The sequence below is a fragment of the Jaculus jaculus genome, chromosome 2 (assembly GCF_020740685.1).
Source record: "Jaculus jaculus isolate mJacJac1 chromosome 2, mJacJac1.mat.Y.cur, whole genome shotgun sequence".
Classification (NCBI taxonomy): Eukaryota; Metazoa; Chordata; class Mammalia; order Rodentia; family Dipodidae; genus Jaculus; species Jaculus jaculus.
This window is the reverse complement of record NC_059103.1, coordinates 111,417,568-111,439,254: the sequence shown is the minus strand read 5'-3', so window position 1 is coordinate 111,439,254 and position 21,687 is coordinate 111,417,568. Positions and strand designations below refer to the sequence as shown.

The 21,687-nt window shown below is 44.6% G+C and overlaps 1 protein-coding gene across 4 annotated transcripts in view; it reads left to right on the top strand.

Annotated features, from left to right (window-relative positions):
* Aff1 (AF4/FMR2 family member 1) overlaps positions 1–21,687 on the top strand; it is a 214,019-nt gene that overhangs the window by 188,661 nt on the left and 3,671 nt on the right. For all 4 annotated transcript variants that reach the window (XM_045143706.1, XM_045143707.1, XM_045143708.1 and 1 more), the window contains 8 exons: positions 8,906–9,009; positions 10,077–10,341; positions 12,232–12,323; positions 12,754–12,814; positions 17,068–17,204; positions 17,829–17,900; positions 18,491–18,628; positions 21,033–21,256. In XM_045143706.1, coding sequence (XP_044999641.1) covers positions 8,906–9,009; positions 10,077–10,341; positions 12,232–12,323; positions 12,754–12,814; positions 17,068–17,204; positions 17,829–17,900; positions 18,491–18,628; positions 21,033–21,256 — 1,093 coding nt within the window. The remainder of the gene's footprint in view (positions 1–8,905; positions 9,010–10,076; positions 10,342–12,231; positions 12,324–12,753; positions 12,815–17,067; positions 17,205–17,828; positions 17,901–18,490; positions 18,629–21,032; positions 21,257–21,687) is intronic.

Below are 21,687 nucleotides of genomic sequence, written 5' to 3'. Positions count from 1 at the left end.
GGTGTTCACCACCTGGCCTCCGTGGTTTGCCCTAGAAAGCTAGGTGTTACATGAACTGACATGTTAGTTAGTATTTTGCGTTGCTGAGCTATCCATATTTTATTCCTATAGTGTGAGCTTTTCAATACCAGTAACATATTCATATTTTAACCCGTGACCACATATTTTATTTATTTTTGGTATATGTGTGTGGTGTGCATACATGTATATATAGGTGTGTTCATGTGTGTGTGTAGGCCTCATCTTTTTTGTTGTTGTTGTTGTTGTTTTGCGATAGGGTTTCACTCTAGTTCAAGCTGACCGGGAATTCACTATGTAGTCTGAGGGTGGCCTTGAACTCACGGTGATACACCTATCTCTGCCTCCCAAGTGCTGGGATTAAAGGCATGTGCCACCACGCCCTGCTTGTTAAGAAATCTAGACGCGTGCACATCCTTGTGCATCTGGCTAAAGTGGGTCCTGGGGAGTTGAGCCTGGATCCTTCGGCTTTGCAGGCAAATGCCTTAACCGCTAAGCCATCTCTCCAGGCCCAGCCCCAGTCTCATCTTTTTTTTTTTTTTTTTTAATTATAGCCAGGAGTGGTGGTGCACTCAGGAGGCAAAGGTAGGAGGATGGCTGTGAGTTTGAGGTCACAGTGAGATTACATAATGAATTCTAGGTCAGGCTGGGCCAAAGCAAGACCCTACGTGTATGTATAATGTTTTTTTTTTTTTTACTTGTAAACAGAAAGAGACTGAGAATAGGCATGCCAGAACCTCTTGCTACTGCAAACAAATTCAAGATCTATGTGCCATTTGACGTATCTGGCTTTACCTGAGTTTTGGGGATTTGAACCTAGGCCATCAGGCTTTGCAAGCAAGCTCCCACAGCCACTGAGCCAGCTCTCTATCCCACATCCACATCTTTTTGAGACACAGTCTCTCATTGGCCACCTGCTTAGTGCTGGGATTTCAGGTGTCACCAGACCTGGCTTGGGTTCTGGGGATCAAACTCCACTCCTCACGTTTGTGGTTCTTTGGCATTGTTCTTTCTCCCCAGCCCCCTGACTATATCCTTTCTTACTAAAGCTTTTAACCATATGGTTAGGGCATCTTGCTGGGTAAGTTGATAAAAACGTACCTGGCAGAGAATACTAACCTGTCGTTCTCTATGAGTTCTAGAAGTTTCATTTAAAGAAGGTGGGGAAAGGCTGCATTTCTTCTCCTGGGCATACCTCTCTTTTGAACAGAGTCCTTCTTTCCTTTACTCAGAATCCTTGAGCTCTGGCTCTGTTTTTTGCTTCTTCATGATGACAAAAGATTAGGGAGCGTTTCCACAGGGGCATTCTCAGGCCCTGCCCCAAGATCCTTAGACAAAAGCACAAGAAGGGCCAACCCTTCTTGACAAGGAATACCATTTTTAACACTCTTCTGAGTACACGAAAAATGTCTCACTCAGCTGTGGAAGTTGAGCTAAGAATAACAGAGAGGAAGAGATCCCGAAGCCTGCTGTCATGCCTGAGTCCCGACTGGTTAATCCACTGGGTTAAAAATATAACATGGCTTTCTCAAAGGACCAAGGACAGCTGTGTTCTCCAGAGCTGGGTTGCATGAGGCAGGATGTGTGGCGGTGCATCCACAGCAGGCAAGTTGAGTGGGATGGATCAGGTGTTCGCTGGTGGGGCTGTTTTAGAGAAGGGCAGATTTTTATACCAGAAAAGTTTGAAAACTCAAAATGAGAAGGGATGGGCTCCTGGGTGTGTTTACATGCATGCGTGTGTGCATGCAGTACAAAGCATTGAGAAGGAAACTATGGTGGACCTGCTTAGGGAAAAATGTGTGCCCACATCTAATGTCCCCAAGAAAATGTCCAGAGCCATACTCATTTACCCCTCTTGCCAGTAGGCCCAAAGTGGTCTCACCCTCCTGGCCCCCTGGCCTTGCATGCATGGTCTCCCGTGCTAACCTGTCTTCACTGGAGAAGGGAGAAGTATTCAGTCTCCAAATCTGTCTTGCCAGGAGGAAATGTTGGGAATTGGAGGGTCACCCAGCGTTCTCAGCCCAGCCCGGCCCAGCCCTCAGTGCAAATCTGGAAGCCATGCCAGCAGCAGAAAGGGAAGTTTCTCACACTCTGTCTCTCTTGGCTCTGAAAACTGTGCCCCCTGGAAGCCATGCTCAGGCTTTGGCTGAGCTCCTCGAGGGCAGCTCATGTAGCCTTCTGTACTGAGCACAGAGAAATGATGATCCCTGCATCTCAGTTGAGTGTGAGATCTGACCTGGAAGAGTCTGCCTTTCTGAGACACCAGCAGTTCAAGCAAGGTCTGACCCCTGGGTTCCAAATTCTGGCTGCATTCAGTTCTCCTAACTCTGATTACAGTTACCTAAGATGGCAGAGGCCATCCCCCCTGGTGTTCTTGAAAGTGCCGAGTAATCCTAAAGCTCCTTGGGGCAGGAAGCACTGGTGCCCACAGCCTTACTGGAAGGCCTCGGATGCCGCAAAGCTTCTCTTCTTGGGTGGAGAAATTCCTCAGGTGTTCTGACTGGCAGCTTGGATCTGGGCAACCAGGAATTCCTTGCCTGATGTGTGTCCTTAGGGAGCAGCCTTGCTTAGAAGTGTTCAGCTAAACACGAACAAAGAGCAGGCAGTCTGCTGTGTATGTAATTGCTGAGCGGAGCCTTGCGTCCATGTCCGCTGGCCGTTCTGCTTTCTGAATGGTTCCGGGTGGAAGGTGTTACTGTGTCACTCATCTCCAGGCCTGCTGAGTGGGTCTCTTCTGGGCTGCAGCCCACCGACAGGCACAGTGGCTCCAGCGGGCAGCCTGGCCTGGCACCCTTGCCCATGGCAGAGCCTGGATTGACCTCTGTGGGAACATGGGGTACTGTTCCCTTGATTTGGATTATGAAGACAGTTTAGTTTTAGTGTAAACTCTAGAAAAAGCTCTAAAGATGCTGTCAGAGCTGTTTCATTGTTCCTGACCCTTCACAGGAGTGGAATCTAGTGTTTTTTTTTGTTTAAAAAAAAAAAAAAAAAGCCCTTCCTGGGTCCTGGCAGGAAGTCTAGCATATAAGGATTCTTCAGAAATGCCATTTTAGCCTTCAACACCTATGAAAAGTATCATGAAGAGCTCATGGTAGGGGCTAGAGATGTTGCTCAATGATTGAATACTTACCTAACATTTGGGAGACACTAGATTCGGTCCCCAGTCCTGTAAAACCAACAGAAAACAAACAAAAAAGAGCAGGTGGCTGTTAGCTTGTTAGCTGTGATAAGGCCATCAGATACACATATTTTTCATGACTTAATAGAGTTAGGAACAGATGTCAGGCACAGTGGAGACATTGTGAGGGAAAAGGTATAAACTCACATAATCCTTCCTTAAACCACTGAATTTTAATACTCTGATTACAGTTTAGAATTTCACATACTGACGTCCATTTGTCTTTTATATAATTTTTAAGCTAAGACTTTGTTTTCCAGATTTGAAGGAAAAACTAAAGTTGAGAATCATGGTGTAATAATCAGGCTGAACAATTGAGAACAATTTAAAAATGCCCCTAGTGGTTATTGCATAAATCCTGTGCTGGGCCCTTTTGTAGATGATATCTTATTCTGTGTAAATAATTCTTTCAAATAAAAGGATAGTGGATGCCTTTAATACCAGCACTTGGGAGGCAGAGGTAGGAGGATCGCTATGAGTTCGAGGCCACCCTGACATTACATAGTAAATTCTAGGTCAGCTTGAGCTAGAGTGAAACCCTACCTCAAAAAAACAAAAACAAAACAAAACAAAAGGATAGTGGGTTCCCTTTTCTCCCTCCTTCTCCCAGATAGGCTGACCTGGATCTAAACTCAGTGATTGTCCTACCGCTTCCTCACCCAAGTACTGAGATTAAAGACTGACGCTACCACACCCAGCCTATTTAATTCTTAAAATATTTCTTCTCATTTGAGAGAGAGCGAATGGGTGTGCCATGGCCTCCTGCCATTGTAAACAAATTCCAGATACATGTGCCACTTTGTGCATCTGGCTTTATGTGGGTTCTGGGGAATCGAACCCAGGCAATCAGGCTTTGTAAGCAAGTACCTTTAACTGCTGAGCCCAATAGTTATTTTTTTGTTGTTGGGTTCTGTCTTTCATTTTTAGTTTAGAGACAATGCCTCACCTTGCAGCCTGGGCACCATGGATCTCAAGATCCCCCTGCCTCAGCTGTCCAAGTGCTGGGGTCACACATGTATGCTGTTGCATCTGGCTCAATAACTAGACAGTCTTTTTTACTGGTGATTTTGATGAGATACTGAATTGAGGGGGGAGGGTTCTAATTGCTTTACTAACCGAGATACCAAGATATTTGGGGGCAAATATATTAGTGCCATTTATGCACTTTGTAGAGGGGAGGAAGGTTCTGTTCACGTGATGGGAAAAGGTGCATTTTATTGCTTAGGATGGTAGGTCCATCTTTTTTTTCCATCCAAGCTCTGTCTTGTGTTGTTTTTCCAGACTACCATGCCAGAATTCTGTCCTTAAAAATATGAAGGGTTTGAGCCAGGTGTGGTGGTGCATGCCTTTAATCCCAGCACTTGGGAGGCAGAGGTAAGAGGATCACCATGAGTTCCAGGTCAGCCTGGACTAGCATGAGACCCTACCTGGAAAAACAAAAGGAGGGTTTGAAATCTGGTCGCTTATAATTCACTGAAGTCTGTTAGACCTACTTTGTACCTGTCATTTGTCCTAAGAGCATGACAGCCATGTGGTGGCTGAAGCTGCCATAGTCACCCAGTGCCCTCACCATAGAGGATGGGGGGATCAAGTTTCCTTTCTTCCAGTGCTTACTGCCTTTTCAGTACTAGATGAGCGTCCTTGTCGCCTCCTTTTTGAGCCTCTGAGTTTGCCAAAATCTTACTGCCTCATCCTTTTTCGTCTGCTTCACACGCTGCCAAACTCATTCGCTTTCCTTTAGGACTCAAGAGAAACTGTGAATACCTTGTTTTGCAGTCACCTTTCCTAGAGGAGATCTAAGGCCCTGGCATCAAGTGATGCTTAGTAACCGTGAGCCAGGAGATCCTGGTGTGCCTTGCCCCGTCCAGTGGTTTTTGTTATCCTTTTTCTGCATTCACTGTCTGTAGGGAAGATTCTTGAGTGAGGCACAAGGTCAGAGTTCAAGGTCAGTGTGTGAATGCTGCTTACAGAAATTAGTTGGCCAGTTGCAATATCCTTATTGGCTCTTATCCTCCATTTCCCTACCACTGCCACCCCAGTGCCTATACACATCCCTTCTCCACGGTTCCAGGTTCCTTTTCAGACCCTCCCTCCTGTCTCTTCTGTCACAGCCAAGCTCCTGGTATCTTTCTGCCAGTTATAGCCCATGGCTACACATAAGTGTCAGTTTTAGAAAAGAGCGTCTTCATTTTCAAAACCCTGACTCCAGGTACCTGCATGAGGAGCCAGTATGCCAGATCGGCGACGGGGCACCCTGGAGGTGAGCTCTGAAGGCCTTGCTGAGCCCCATCTCTTCCTTTCATGGTCTTGTGTGTGCCCTTTGCTCCACTGTGAAGGTGTAGCAGGCCACACTTGGCACATCACCCAAGGTTGCCTGGCACACCACATTGAGAAAAGCAAACAGTGAGTTGGGACCCGATGGGTAGGTGGCATCCTCCCCGTATGGAAGGCACAGGTACCACCATAAAATAATCGGAACACCAGACATTTGCCCCGTCTCCTTAAAGAGGTGGGGGGATCTGGGGATACAACACAGGGCAGAGGAGCTTCTTTCAGTATTTTTTTTCTGAAGGTTTCTTGCTCTCGCCTGACTTTCACATGGCTTCTTCACCTCGAGAAACCTAAAGAACTCTGTGCCACCTGTAATCCCACTGAAGTCACAGTTCTGACACCCTCTCCTGTGCGTGTCTACATTAGCGGTCCTCTCTCCAGACCAGCCACTCCATGGTGTTCAAGCAATCCTGCTTCCAAGGACCTCGGCTGCACCTCTCAGCGGCCAGGCTTCAGTTCTCCACCAGCTGACAGATGCCCAGCGCTGCTCTGCCAAAGCCTTGGCCTGATCCAGTCAGAGGGGATGACATTTAAGTGCACAGTGTGCAGGGAGTAGGGTGCGCCAATGTGAGCCAGGGGATATGGGCACCACAGCCTGGCAGAGGCCACAGAAGGGGCTTTTGCTATTTAGTTTTATTGCCTCCTTTCTGCTAGCTATAAAATGTTACCTGCTTCAGGGCTGTGTAAATTTAAAGTTTATCATCCCAGTCACTTGTAAATGCTAGTGTTTTTAAATGCCTGCTTGAGGGTGGTGTCTGGCAAGTTCTTGGTGGCTGGCTCCTCTCAAGTCCATGATTGACATGGGCCAGAGTTCCAGGCTGGTGGTGAGAGTGAATCTGATTTCCATGTGTGGGTCAAGTCTTCTGCTTGGTTTGTCATGCTAACCAGCATGTCCTAAGCAAGGTGAACATGCGCACACAAAAATTAACTCTCACTTCACCTCTGGATTTGGGTGTCTCCATGCAGAAGCCACTTTGTGGATGGATATGTGTTTGGCGTTGCCTTCTGCACTTCTGGAAATATCTTCCATTAAAAACAAATGTGTAAATTGAGGCTGGAGAGATGGCTTATCAGTTAAGGTGCTTGACTGAGAAGCCTAAGGACCCAAGTTCGAGTCTCTAGTCCCCATGTAAGCCAGATGCACCAGGTGATACATGCATCTGGAGTTTGCTTGCCGTGGTTAGAGGACTTGGCACACCCATTTTTTCTATCTGCGCCCCCCCCCAAGATAAATTAAAAATAAAATATTAAAAATATATAAGTTAGCAATCATGTGTATATTTAAGTAGAATTTCCTGACTTTGGCCATCCTCTTATGGGTTGCTAAGACATCTTTGTAGCCTTCAGCCTATAGCTCAAGAGAATTCCCTGGGCTCTTTGGTGATAGGGTGTTTGGGCACAGGTAAGTGCCTAATGGACAGGGGCTTTCCAGGCCTGTGACAGAGTTCTCTTGTAACACCTTGGTGAAGTCCCTGTGTTTGGCTCTCTTAACAGTTTAGCTATCTCCCCAGCCCTAATATATATATGTATATGTGTGTGTGTGTGTGTGTGTGTGTGTGTGTATATATATATATATATATATATTATTATAAGTGTATATATATGTATATGTATGTGTATATATGTGTATACATGCATACATATAGATATATTCTGAGAATGTTAGGGGAACAGAAAAGGACAATACTAGAGGAAAAATTGAGAGAGAGAGAGCCAGAATATTCAAGGAACCATTTTCATGAGTGGTATATCTATGTGATTATTTCTGTAAGGTGTTCAGAAGATTTTATAGCCTTTTTGTTTGTTTGTTTTTTCTAGGTAGGGTCTTGCTGATCTGGAATTCACTCTGTAGTCTCGGACTAGCCTCAGACTCACAGCTATCCTTCTACCTCTGCCTTCTAAGTACTGGGATTAAAGCATGTGCTACCACGCCCAGCTAATTTTTATTTATTTATTTGCAAACAGAGAGAGAAAGGGAGGGAGAGAGAATGGACACGCCATGGCCCCTAGCAGACAAACTCTAGACACACATGCCACTGTGCATCTGGCCTTACTTGGTACCAGGGAATTGAACCCTGGCTTGTTAGGCTTTGTAGGCAAACACCTTAACCACTGAGCCATCTCTCCAGCCCAGTGTATTTTTTTTTTTAAACAATACTCTTATTTTTCATGAGAGGAGAAATAAGTCTTAAGCATTCTACTCTGAATGTTACATTAAACATAGAATAAATTAGATTCATGTAGGTGATTCTTTTTAAAGAAGTGAGAAGAACCTCCTAAAATTATTCCTGGTAACTTCATTGTGACTGTACATGCTTTATATTATTTTATGTTTTTTTTGGGGGGGGGTGGGTAGTGTGGCCTTGCACATAAGAACAATGATGTGTTGAAGTTGATTTGTTCTTGTTGTCAGCTGTTATTCTTGACATAATCCCTTGTTTGGATACAAACCACATCAAATTCTGATTGTCCTGAAGTTTTATTCAGCCATGAAGAAGAATGTTATAGAGTAGATAGAAAAATGGATGGAGGGGTTGGAGAGCGGTTAAGGCACTAGCCTGTGAAGCCTAAGGACCCAGATTTGATTCTCCATAACCATGTGAGCCAGATACACATGGTGGTGCATGCGTCTGGACTTTGCTTGCAGTGGCTGAAGGCCCTGGCACCCCCATTCTCATTCATTCTCTCCCTGTCCCTCTCCCTCTCTCTCTCTCTCCTTCTCCCTCTACACACACACACACACACACACACACACACACACACACACACACAAATAAGTAAAATTAAGTATCTTTAAAATGGTTGAAACTGGTGATCATTATGTTAAGCAAAACAGATCAGAATCAGAAATGTAAATGTCACATGTTTTCTGTCTTGCAAAGGCTAGAGTTTAAAAATAAATAGTGTGAAAGTAGAATGGGGACTGTTTGGGAAGAGGAAGGGTACCAGTGAGGAGGAGAAAGAGAAGGTAAGAGGGTTATGCATTACATACATGTAGGAGAATGTTGTGATGAAAAAATTTTTTTTTTCTTTTTGGTTTTTCAAGGTAGGATTTCACTCTAGTTGAGGCTGATCTGGAAATAACTTTGTAGTCTCAGGGTGGCCTCGAACTCATGGTGACCCTCTTACCTCTGCCTCCCGTGTGCTGGGATTAAAGGTGTGCTCCACCACACCGGCTGAAATGCATTATTTAGTAAGTATTATCTTGGCCACTCCATCCACATCACATATAGCCCCTGCGAGTGAATGAAGTTGCTGTCTGCACATGGGTGTCTACAGATAATGAACTATTTTGTTTGCATTTCCTGTATTTTCTTTTCCATCTTTTCTGTATAACTTCTTTTAACACTTGCTTTGTTTGTTATCCTTCAATAATAGAGTGAAGCAGAAAGAGATGATGGTAGCAAGAAAATCAGACTGGAGAAAGAAGTCAAGTCACAGTCGTCTTCATCATCATCCCACAAAGAATCTTCCAAAACAAAGTGAGTACGGCAGTCGGGAATGGCCACAGCAGAACCAGTGTATTCAGGAGCCCCCTTGGGCTCACTTTGATGTGTTAAAGCTCGTTTCCTATGGTCCATACCTTGGGCAGCAAAGCTGGATTAATCAGAAACATTTTCATGAAGGGAGATGTCTTAGACAGCTGCATTGACTTTTTCTTTTTGTTAAAAATGTCTTTATACTGGTGCTAAGAATGAACCCAGAGCTTTTTGCATACTACATTACTGTTCCATCACTGAGCTCTGCCCTGGCCAGGAACTTTTTTTTTTTCATAGAGGAAAATAAGAGCTAGAGCTATGTCAGTGCTGAAGCACTTGCCTAACAGGTATGGGGCCCTGCATTCAATCCCCAGAACTGCACAGGTGACAGACAAGAAAGATACTCCTGTTGTTCATTCTTGGTAGGATGAGAAACAGGCAACAAGAGAGGTGGGAGGGGACAGGGCCAGGTAGGGACAGAGAAAGGATGAGAATGTGCTTCAAGTCACAAGGTTCTTTCTGAGTCTTCCTTGGACCATGGGGGTCCTGGGTCGGCACTCCTTTTAGATGAATAAGAACCTGTAGGACCGTTAGGTTTCTGCTGCTAGGGAGAAAAATTGCAGATGAAAATCTAAAAGGCAATCATTATTTACTCTGGTACAGAAGAAATTGCCTCATAAGGTGATACAGCACATAAGTTTATAGTGTATTGAGGGCATTGAGGGGAGATGCCCAGGGTGATGTGAGGGGCTGGAAGGGAAGTGTCAGATATGGAGGTGACAGCTGAATGCACTTGCTTGTCTGGGCAAGGTCCAGGTAGGGAATAATTGGAGCAAAAGATAAAAGTGGTTAGAGAAAGTAAGAACAAGTATACAACTTCATTATTAATGGAGAGGCCTAGGTTTTTCAAAGCACCCCAGAAAAGTCCCTAAAATTTGTTCTTTCTGCAACACAATAATGTCCCCTATGTTGTGACAGTCTTTGGTGCCAGTGACCATTTTGTCCTTCCTAACCAAACCAAGCAGAGATCTGTATTCTGCCCCCGCTTAGTTTGATATGTTTCACTCCAGGACACCGAGGCCCTCCTCAGAGTCCTCAAAAAAGGAAATGCTTCCCCCTCCACCTGTGCCATCTTCATCCTCGTCATCCTCATCATCCTCTTCCTCCCAGAAGCCATCCAAGCCTGCACACAAGAGGTCCAGGCGGGAAGCAGACACCTGTGGCCAGGAACCCCCGAAAAGTGCCAGCAGTACCAAGAGCAGCCATAAAGATCCTTCCGTTCCCAAGCACAGAAAAGTACCAGGGAGGGGCACTGGAGGCTGCTCTGAACACAAAGTGAGTAGCAACTCGCAGCAGCAGTAAAGGCTAAAAGGGAAGGTGTTGTGTATCTTGCATTTTCACATGTGAATTCCTGATGACAGTTTTCACCAGGTTTGCTGGCTTGCTTGTCATCTATTTATCATCTGTCAATGAAAAAAGGATCTTATGTAGCCCAGGGTGACCTCAAATTCACACTGTAGCCAAGAATGACCCCCCCCCCCCACACACACACCTTTCTCTTTGGTGTTGGGCAGGGCTTTCAAGTTTGGGTCTCACTGTAGCCCAGGCTGACCTAGCACTCACTCTGTAGTCCCAGACTGGCCTTGAACTCACAGCGATCCTCATACCTCTGCCTCCTGAGTGCTGGGTTTAGAGGCATACACTACCATGCCTGGCTTTCATTGAGTTTTATATAAGATTTTTATTAGAGTCCTATTCATAATAGCTAACTCCTAAAGAGAATCCAGATATTTGTCAAAATATATTCACAGCTCATCCACATGCTGGAATGTTACATAGCAGTTACAATGAATGAACTAAAATGACCCTAAATAGATAAATACCATCATTGTACTTTTGACTTAAAAAAGTAAGTCCCAAAGATTATGCACTCCTTGATAACTCTTTTTCATTATTGTCTAAACCAAAAATGTTAAAATATGTGTATCTGTATTTTATAAATACAGGCCCAGCTGACCCAACTTATTTTTTTTTTTCTTCTTGTTCTCCTCGCTAGGGCTGGGATTACGGTGTGCACCACCACATTCCATTTTTGCTGGGGTTCAAAACCAGGGCCTTGTGCATGCTTGGCAAGCACTGTACCAACTGAGCTATATCTCTAGCCCTCACCTGTATTAATGTGGCTTTGATTAGCTCTCTTTGAAGAGTAATGATAATTAATATTACAGAAAAGTTGAGGGGTCAATATAGTTTATTTATTTTTTGAATTTTTTAAGATAGGATCTCACTGTAGCCCAGGTTGATCTGGAACTCACTATATAGCTCCAGGCTGGCCTCAAACTCACAGTGCTTGGATGAAAGGAATGTACCACCATTTTTCTTAAAGTGTTAAACAGTGGAAAAATCAGATTAAGCAGGGTTTTAAAAAATATTTTTATTTGTTTGCAAGCAGAGGGAAGGAAAGAAAGGGCGAGGAGAGAGAGAATGAATATAAATGGGTACACCAGGGCTTTAAACCACTGCAACTTCAGATGTGTGTGCAACTTTGTGCATCTGGCTTTTTGTGATTACTGGGGATTTTTGAACACAGACCATCAGACTTTGCAAGTAAGCATCTTAACCACTAAGTCATATCTCCAGCCCTGTTTGTTTTTTAACTGCTTGTATTTTTACCTATTTGCAAGGAGAGAGTGGTGGGGGCACTTTTAAATGAGCCCCATTATTTTGTTTTCAATTCAGGGTCTCCCTCTAGTCCAGGGTAGCTCTGTATGTTTGACAGTTCTCAGATCATGGCCTCCGAAGTGCTGGGATTAAAGGCATGAGCTACCATGTCTGGCCAGAATAAGCTTTTGAGGTCGTTTTCTCAGAGATTTCAGGTGTTGGCAGTAAGAAATGGGTTTCCACAGTTCCTTAAAATAACCATGTTCTAGGGTCAGACATCATCTCTTCTTGTTAAACTGGGTTAGAGGGTGCATGCGCATGTGCATGAGAGAAGATGTTGTGTGTGGTTCTTTCTCGTCTTCGTATCTTTTCTGTTCCTGACAGCCACAAGCTACAACCTCCGTTGCATCTAGCTGGGAGAGTACTGGGTCACGCTAAATGTGCAATGTTTAATTTGCTGCTTTTCAAACTGCTATGTTGGGCTACTTCTGAAGGAGCTACTTTAGGAAAATGGTCTCCTAATGGTTAGACACCAGAGTGTAATGAATACGTGTGGTTTCACAGGGACCTTCTGGAGAAACTGCAGATCCTTTCCCAGTGCCTTCTTTGCCAAATGGTAACTCCAAACCAGGGAAGCCTCAAGTGAAGTGTGACAAGTAAGTCTTGAATGCTTTCTTCTCACCATCCCTCATTCTCCTCTTTTTATTTTTTAAATTTTTTTTGTTGCTTTTTATTTATTTGAGAGTGACAGATAGAGAGAGAAAGAGGCAGATAGAGAATAAGGGGGGGGGGATGGGCGTGCCAGGGCCTCCAGCCACTGCAAACGAACTCCAGATGCGTGCGCCCCCTAGTGCATCTGGCTAATGTGGGTCCTGGGGAATTGAGCCTTGAACTGGGATCCTTAGGCTTCACAGGCAAGCACTTAATTGCTAAGCCATCTTTCCAGCCCCTCATTCTCCTTTTACCCTGTTTCTTTTCCTTCTTTTCTTACCTTCTCCTGTTCTTTTTCATTCTTCTCTAGTCATTTTTCCCCATCTAGTAAGTATAGGTTCATATAACTCTCTGTTTTTTCCTTTGCTTTTTCAGACCACAAGCTGATTTTCTCATGAAGGAGGCTAAAAAGTTGAAGTACAAAGCAGAATCAATGGTCAGTCTCAGCTTTTTATTTTCTTGTGTGGTATGGAATGTTTTCTGATTAAGAAAATGTGTAGCCTGAATTGTAAATATTGTACAAGATGAAGCATGTGTTTGGGGGTTCCTGGGAAATGTAGTCTCCCTTATGCTATATATTTCACACCATGAAGTGTTTCTGTATTAGGGCACAGATCTTGAGAAATGTGCTCTCCATTCTGCCATATTCCACACAATGACGTCTGTTTGAGGGATTCTAGGATGGGGACAGCAGGCAGCTGGCTTGTGCTGGCCGCATAGTGAGCAAGTTACCAGATCTTAATGACCATAGCATAAGGGGTTTTGGTGGAATCACTTTCTTTTGCTCCATGGAGTCTGATCACAAGCAGATTTACAAATTATCCAGTTAAAAGTGTGCATCGAGGCTGGAAAGATTGCTTAGCAGTTAAGGCACTTGCCTATGAAGCCTAAGGAGACCCAGGTTCAATTCCCTAGTACCCACGTAAGGCAGATGCACAAGGTAGCGCATGTGTCTGGAGTTTGTTTGTAGTGGTTGGAGGCCCTGGTGCACCCATTCCCTCTATCTGCCTCTTCCCCCTCCCTCTGTTCCTCTCTCACATAAATAAGTTAGCTAGCTAATTTTATTTTAAAAAGTGTTGCATCTAGAGCTAGAAAGATTACTCAGCAGTTAAATGCACTTGCTTTCCAAGCTTGATGACCTGGGTTCAATTCTCCAGTACTCTCGTAAAACTAGATACACAAAGTGGTGCATGCTTCTAGAATTTGTTTGCAGTGGCAAGAGGCCCTATCACACTCATTCTGCCTGTCTGCCCCACACTTTAAAATAACTAAATAAAAGTGTTTTCTAAAAAGTGTAGCCAGGTGTGGGTGGAGCACACCTTTAATCCCAGCACTTGGGAGGCAGAGGTAGGAGGATCACTGTGGGTTCAAGGCCACCCTGAGACTATATAGTGAATTCTAGGTCAGCCTGAGCTAGAGTGAGGACCCCACTTCAAAAAACAAAACCAAACCAAAAGAAGTGATATTGAATCTAAATGAAAGGTGGTCTATCTGATGGAGGTTTAATATATGAGTGGGGTTGAGTTATTTTGGTCACATTAAATCGATTCTTTGGATGTGAAAACCAAACTTATTATTGCATAAATCACCCATCTTTGCTCACCGTGAAAACATTTCACAAGATGAGGAGGCCTATTTCCATTCTAAAATGATCTTCAGTGCCTGAGGCACTGACCTGAAAGAATAGTTGACTAAGGTCAGAAAGTTTGATACAGGCATTGATTTGTATTGCTAATAAATATGCCCAATGACAGGAGCTGGATGTTTACAAATTGACCATTGGACTCTGGAAGATGATGGTCTGATGTTAATTTTATACTTAAATAATAGGTTTTATATCTATGCTGCAGTAAATGAGGTCATGTTTGCTGTTTGTCATACTTAAAATTTTATTTGTTTGTTTGTTTGTTTGAGAGAGAATATAAATAGACACACCAGGGCCTCCTGCCACTTTGTGTGTCTGGTTTTATGTGGGTACTGGGGTTTTTGAACAAGCAAGCAAGTACCTCTAACTACTGAACAGCTCTGTGGCCCACTTCATCATTTTTAAACCTTTAAGACCCTGGTGTCTGTTTGCTGGACATTCTCAGACATGTGCCCTGCCCAAAATGCACACACTTCTGTGGGAACTCTGTGCTGCATTGCTCTAAGTAAACCTGTTAGGTTACCGCTGTTCTGCCCCATGCAGACCTACTGGTCCTTGCAGGGCCCATAGGGCCCTGGCTTGAGCTGCCCCTTAATACTCTTTTCACCCAGGCTGCAGAAAAGTAGCTGTTCTCTAATTATTTAAGGAAGGACACAGAGACCCTGTAGCAGGTTTCTGTTCATCAGGCAAAATGGCCCTTGGTCCCTTCTTGTGTTAGGGGCCATGAGTGAGCCTGGGGGAGGTCTCTGTGCCTTGTCCATGAAAATTGCCTGGACCAGGACTACCCAGTCAGGGCGGGCTGTGCCAAGCAGTGGTGCTTGCTCAGCTGGCTTCTTTCCAGGACTGCTACCAGAACTGTGTGAATGCTTCAGGTTTTAGAAGAGGCTAAATACTTAGCACCACAGCCACATGCCCAAGACTTACCTTCACACTGGGCACACTCAGCTCTATATTGCCTCATTCAAACTGCTACGATTCAGTACTCCCCGAAGCTTTGTTTTGCTTCGAATCTATACAGAAATGTTGGCCTTGAACTCATCATGGTCAGCCTTCTACCTCAGCCTCTCAAGTACTGGGATTCTAGGTGTGTGCCACCATGCTTATTCAATAGTTTCTCTTAGTTGCATCATGCTGCAGGCAGGTCAGTGCACCACGGAATGCAGGAGTGCTTCATCTTGATAGTTTACTCTCACTGTATGGGGAAATAGAACTGTACGTCTTCCTCATCATTTCAGGGGACTTACAAGTGTTAGCACAGGAGTAATGCATCATTCAACTCACAAAATACTTAAGGGAGTGGCTATTGACTATTTTCTCTATGATAGTGCTTTTGCTTCTGCCCTAAGGCCAATATTAATTTAGGAAATTCCATGAGAGAAACAGTTTTATTATTTATTTATTTATTTTGTTTTTTTGAGGTAGGGTCTCACTCTAGCTCAGGCTGACCTGGAATTCATTCTGCAGTCTCGGAGTGGCCTTGAACTCATGGCAATCCTCCTGCCTCTGCCTCTTGAGTTGTGTGCTGGGATTAAAGGTGTGTGCCACCATGCCCAGCTGAAAAATAGTTTTACATGAGCATTTTTTTGAGAGTGCCATAAATGAAGCAAACCAACTACACCCTGTAAAACTGCATAAATGGAATAGGTTAATTTGACTTGCATTCCTTTTTTTTAGTACACATATGTATTTATTTGAGACACAGAGATGGGGGTGGGGTAGGGGATAAGAATGGGCGTGCTACGACCTCCAGCCACTGCAAATGAACTCCAGGTGCATGTGCCCCTTGTGCATCTGGTTTACACGGGTCCTGGAGAATCGAACCAGGATCTTCTGGCTGTGCAGGCAAACGCCTTAACCACTAAACCATCTCTCCAGCCCTTGACTTGTATTCTTTCTGTCACTAATTATCTGAGCCTGAGCTCTCTATGAAAAGTATGGTTTAATTAAGGTGATTCTAAAAACTAAAAATTTCAGAATAGTAAGATTGAGTATTCTGAAATATAAGGGTGTGTGTGTGTGTGTGTGTGTGTGTGTGTGTGTGTGTGTGTGTTTGTCCACATAACAGACCTGTTTGCTTTGTCACTGGTAAGGCTTGGGATCAGCAGTAAAGTGCAGCTTGTGGGGGAAGAGCGGTATCTACCAGGGTGCAGCTGCAGCCCGTGTAAGTCTAGGAGCAGCCGCCCAAGCCATCTGTGCACATCTCCATCTCCTAAATTCCACTCACATCTTTGCTGTTTTCATCATGTTCAGACGTAGTAAATTGGAAGCACTGGCAGAACTTCAAACCGGCATGTGCTAATCAGCCATTCTCAGTGTGTGGTACATATGCCACATGCAAGGCAGAGGGAAAAATTGAGATGTTCGCCACAGTGGGATTGGCTGAATTGGCTGTATGCCAGTGATTGAAAAAGGATTAAGTAACTAAGTGTGTATTAAGGCTTTGGGTGTCCACCAGTGTCTGATTTCATTTATATTTCCACATTTCCTTTAGTGGATTTTGAGAGTATGCTACTGTTGGCCTAGGGGATAGCCTTGTATGCCAAACCAAGGCACCAAAGGAGATTAATCTACTGGGCTCCAAAGTGCACCAAGAGATTAGATATTTCATCTGCAATGCTCATAAGTCATAATTAATGTCTTCTACTTACAGTAAGATAAATGCCAGTGCCTACAAAGAAATGTGTGTGTGTTGTGCTCGATGTGTGGCATAGCTGTTTCTCAGTTATCTGAGTGATGGCATGCTAGTGACAAGAAGCTTTGCTCCTTGTGCCTTACTTTGAGTATTTAGGACCCTAAGTTCTGAGAGAGTAGTCTTCATACGGGATTGTTTTCTTTTTCCTAATGAGCTTTTGCTAGCAGCAGGTTTTGAGTAGGGCAGAGCTGACCACATGGGTGATTCATCGCAGCGTGTTTGCTCATTCTCACCGTTCTCTCTGACCCTGTGTAAACTAAGACAGTGGAGAAAAGTTACAGGGAAGAATGTGGGTGAGAAACTAAATAAACCCTGTCCTGGGCCTAACAAAGACTGTGTTCTTCTCCTGCAGACAGATAAGGTTGGAAAGGCCTTTAAGTACTTGGAAGCCATCCTGTCCTCTATTGAGTGTGGAATCGCCTTAGAGTCGGAAAGCCTGGCATCTAAGTCGGCTTACGCTATGTACTCTGAAACTGTAGAACTCATTAAGTAAGTGCCAGAGCGTCCCTCCTTCGCCCAGGCGTCTCTCCTCACCCTTGTTTTGCTTCACTTGAGCTTCAGTGTGAAGACTAAGTGAAGGGGAACCTCAGAGTTACTGGAGCTGGAGCTCATGGGTGGAGTGCTACCCTAGCACACATGGGGCCCTGGCTTTGATCCCCAGCATTGCAAGCGGGGGGGGGGGGGGAGGGGAGAAAAAGAAGTTGTTAGTGGTCCAAGACCTCGCTCTTGTCCTAAATGAAAATTTGTTCTAGTTGAAGTTTTAACATAGCATAACTAAATCCAACTGTTTAGTTCTGCCACGTGTTCCAAGAAGCACCAGGCGTTTGGGGGCAAAGGTGGTTTTTCCTATCCGAGTTTCTTCCCTGTGCTCGGTTGCTCAGGTGTGTCCACTTCTGTCTCAGCAGGGGACCTAGCGAGGACATGACCACCATTGATGTCAGGAGGCAGACAAGCCACAGGACCAAGTTTTCTGAGCAGCCCTGTAGTTCTTAGTGCCTCCTATCTCAGCGTAGAAAAATCAGGAGAGCGAGCCAGGCATAGTAAGACATGCGTGCACCTGGGGTTTTGTAGCCATCTTTGTTTAACCTGATGGACTTTTTTGCTTCCTCATAGGTTGACATTGTCATTAAAATCCTTCTCAGATGCCACAATACCAACACAAGAGAAAATTTTCACTGTTTTATGGTGTGTATACTTTTCTTTGTGTATAACTAACACTAAGCTTATTTTTGTTTCTTTTGATTTTAAAAGATTTTGAGCTTTGTTTTCTTAATGTGAAAATTATGACAAAAAGGAAGTCAATTCCTTGGTTCAGGGCTTAATCCCACTCATGGTTATTACAAAATATCTGCTCCCATTCTCCTGGTGCATCCGGAAATGCTTCAGTCTTTAATTTAATTAAATCTGCTAAGTTAGTGTTTTTCTGCCAGTATTTATTTATTATTATTATTATTTTTTTTTTTTTTTTGAGGTAGGGTCTCACTCTAGCCCAGGCTGACCTGGAATTCACGATGGAGTTCTCAGGGTGGCCTCGAACTCAAGGCAGTCCTCCTACCTCTGCCTCCCGAGTGCTGGGATTAAAGGCCTGCGCCACCATGCCCGACTATTTTTATTTTTTGTGTGGCAGGGTGAGCAGTACAATAAGCCTCTTGACCTCCGCGCTCTCACAGAGAAGGAAAGGCAGTGGGCTCATGAGGGTTAATTGGCAGTTTGGCAGCAGAAGCCCTGTCCAGGAGGTCACTTACAATCTACTTTAACTTCTGTTTCTTCCACAGTTTACGTTGCCAGTCCCTCTTGAACATGGCGATGTTCCGCTGTAAAAAAGACATAGCAATAAAGTATTCTCGCACTCTTAATGAACACTTCAAGAGCTCTTCCAAAGTGGTACAAACCCCTTCTCCATGCATTACAAGGTAATTAACTGACCAAGTCATGTGTTTACCTCTGCTTTTGTAAGTGCCTTTATTACAAATGGTATAATTGATGTATGTGCTTTTTTGCTTCTTAAATGTAAATCGTTAACACATTTCTGGCTTTTTGAGAAATAAAAGCCAAGATTTAACACAAAAGGTACAGTATGTTCCCTATAATCTGCCATCAGTAATAATCAAAGACACCCAGTAGATTACCTCAACAAATCGTACTTCTGTACTCCTACATACATTTAACTTAAAAAGGAATACACTAAGATTAATAGTGCGGGCTGTGAATGTGGCTCTTACATGCTTAGCATAGATGAGTCTCTGGACTCCATCCCTAGCACCACAACCAGCTAGGAGCAGACCAACAGAACCAAAGCCAGTATCCTTTTTCCTTCCTGTATGTGATGTATTTTCTTGGCATTTCAAGAGATAAGAAATTTTTCAAACCATATACCCTCTGTAATCTTCAGAACTCACACCAGTGATACTAAGAGTAACACAATTTTGTCTAGCAAAATTACTTTGCCTATTAGTGAACAGAATACTTGTGCTGTAAAGTATCACAGAGTCCTTGTGCTGCTTTGTTAAGATGAAGATGGAGTATTGGACAGTCCTTCTTTGATGTGTTTGCGTTGGGCCTTTTGATTATTTTGAGACAGGCTATCACTCAGTAGCACAGTCTGGCTTTGAACTGGGGATCCTTCTGTTTCACCTCCTTAATGTTTGCACCACCATACCCATTGGGGGGGGATTTTTTTTTAATATTTGTATTGATTATTTATTTGCAAGGAGAGAGAGAGAGAGGAGAAAAGAAAAGAGAGAGAATGAGCACAGCATGGGCTGTAGACACATGTGTCCCTTTGGGCATCTGGCTCTATGTGGATACTAGGGAATTGAACCTAAATCATTAAGTTTTTCAGGCACATGCCTTAACCATTGAGCAATTTCTCCAGCCCATGTTTGTTTTCAGTGTGGTTACATTCCTTGTGAAGTTCTCAGTTCTGATAGGCTTTGCTTTTTGTTAGTTTTGTTGTTTTTTTTTTTTTTTTTTTTTTTTTTTTGAAGTGGGAGATCTCCCTCTAGCCTAGGCTGATCTAGAATTCACTATGTAGTCTCAGGCTGGCCTGGAACAAACAGTGGTCCTCCTACCTTAGCTTCCTGAGTGCAAGGATTAAAGGTGTGTGTCATCACACCTGGCTCTTTTGAATTTTTTAAGTTAAGGTCTCAGTCTAGCCCAGGCTGACCTGACATTCACTCTGCAGTCCCAGGCTGGTGAACTCACAGTGTTCCTCCTACCTCTGTACCCCAAATGCTGGGATTAAAGGTGTGTGCCAGCGTGCCCAGTAGGCCTTACTATTTTAAGAGCATTACTTACAGAACTGCCGTATTACCAGCTGTTCAAAAGAAGAAACTAAAAAGGAAAGTCCTAAATAAAAATTTGCTAATCCAAGCTAAACTGGCAATCATGGGATTTTAGAGAATTCCTTCAGCCTTCTGCCCCACCCAGAAGCTCTTCATATCCATGGCATAGCCATCCATGATCCAGCAGTAACTGGAGCTGCCACCCTGGGGAAACTTTCCCTCGAGACCTTGTAAATGCAGGCTCTGCTGGGCAAGCTGATGGGTCACCACTGCAAGGCTACTGCCACCCCATCTTTCCATCTTTTATCCACTTACTTTTCATGTTTTAAGAGTTTCTTTGTTTTTCTTATTTGACCCAGTGGAGGTATGTTGATTTGCTTAACCAGATACTGAGCCCAGGGCACAGAGGAGAGAAGACTGAGTTTCCTGACTCATGATACTTTTCCCTGCGCAGCCTCGTGTGTTCTGTTCTGTATCAGTTCATTCGCCGATTCAGCAGGAGCTTATGAGGAGCCTTTCCTTAGCACCTGCTGTAGCAAGTGCTAGTAAGGCAAAGATTAGCAAGATGTGCTCTCTACCTCTGTGGTGCCGTGACCCCAGAAAAGATGAATTCAAGATCACACAGAGAAGTTTCAGAGGTGGCAGGAAGGGAGCTGTGACACGTGCCAGTGTCTGAGTGTGTCAGGTCAGAGCAGGTGTTCGGCCTACTGTGCACTGAGCGGAAGAAAGTCAAATACAAGGCTGGGCGTGTAGCTCGGCACTTGCTGTCATATGTGAAGCCCTGGCTGCCATCCCCAGCAGAAGTGTCAGTAGGATTTGGGCATAGGAAGAAGGTGGGGTTCTAAGCGCGGGAAGATGAGTGGGAAGCGTGGTGGCAGTTCAGATTAGTCTTTTGGGTGTCTCCTGAGCAGTGATGGTCATTTTTCTCAGTAGACCCTGGAACTTTGTCTCTTAGACTGCGGGTCCAGAAACAGGAACTGTGATCTGACAGTTTCCACGGTGAACCAATTCCCTCTTCTTTTCTCTCTTGCAGGAGCACAGGTGCACCGTCCCCCCTCTCGCCAATGCCTTCTCCTGCCAGCTCCATAGGGTCCCAATCAAGTGCTGGCAATATGGGGAGCAGCGGGGCGACTGTCACCATTAGCACCCCAGTCACCATCCAGAATATGACCTCCACCTATGTCACCATCACATCCCATGTCCTCACCGCCTTTGACCTTTGGGAACAGGCTGAGGTTCTTACAAGGAAGAATAAAGGTAAGGGACTCTTGCGGTGGTGTGGCCATGGGGGAGGGCGGCATTGACTGTGCTTACATTTTCTCAGGTAAGTGAAGAAGACCAAATGGGGAGCTCTTCCCCCCACCCTTCTGTTTTCTCCGGTAGGCCTCAGGCCCTGCCTGGAATTCTTCCTTGAGCTCTGCTGTGAGCTGCACCTTGTGGGCTTTAAAAGGGGCTTCAAGTCATACCACCATGAGCGTGCCCTGTCTTGTCTGATCTTGGAAGTGGCTTCAGCGCCCTGCCTTGCCACAAGTCCCGCATCATTTCAGCCCGAACTGAAATGTTAGCCGTGGACGAAGCGGAGGAAGCCATGGCGGAGTGTTCCTCAGCTCTGCGCCCTGGAGGGGGAAGTGACGCATTTCAGAGCACTGCCTTTCTGATGAGGAGGCCTGCCTGGGGAAGAAAGCCCT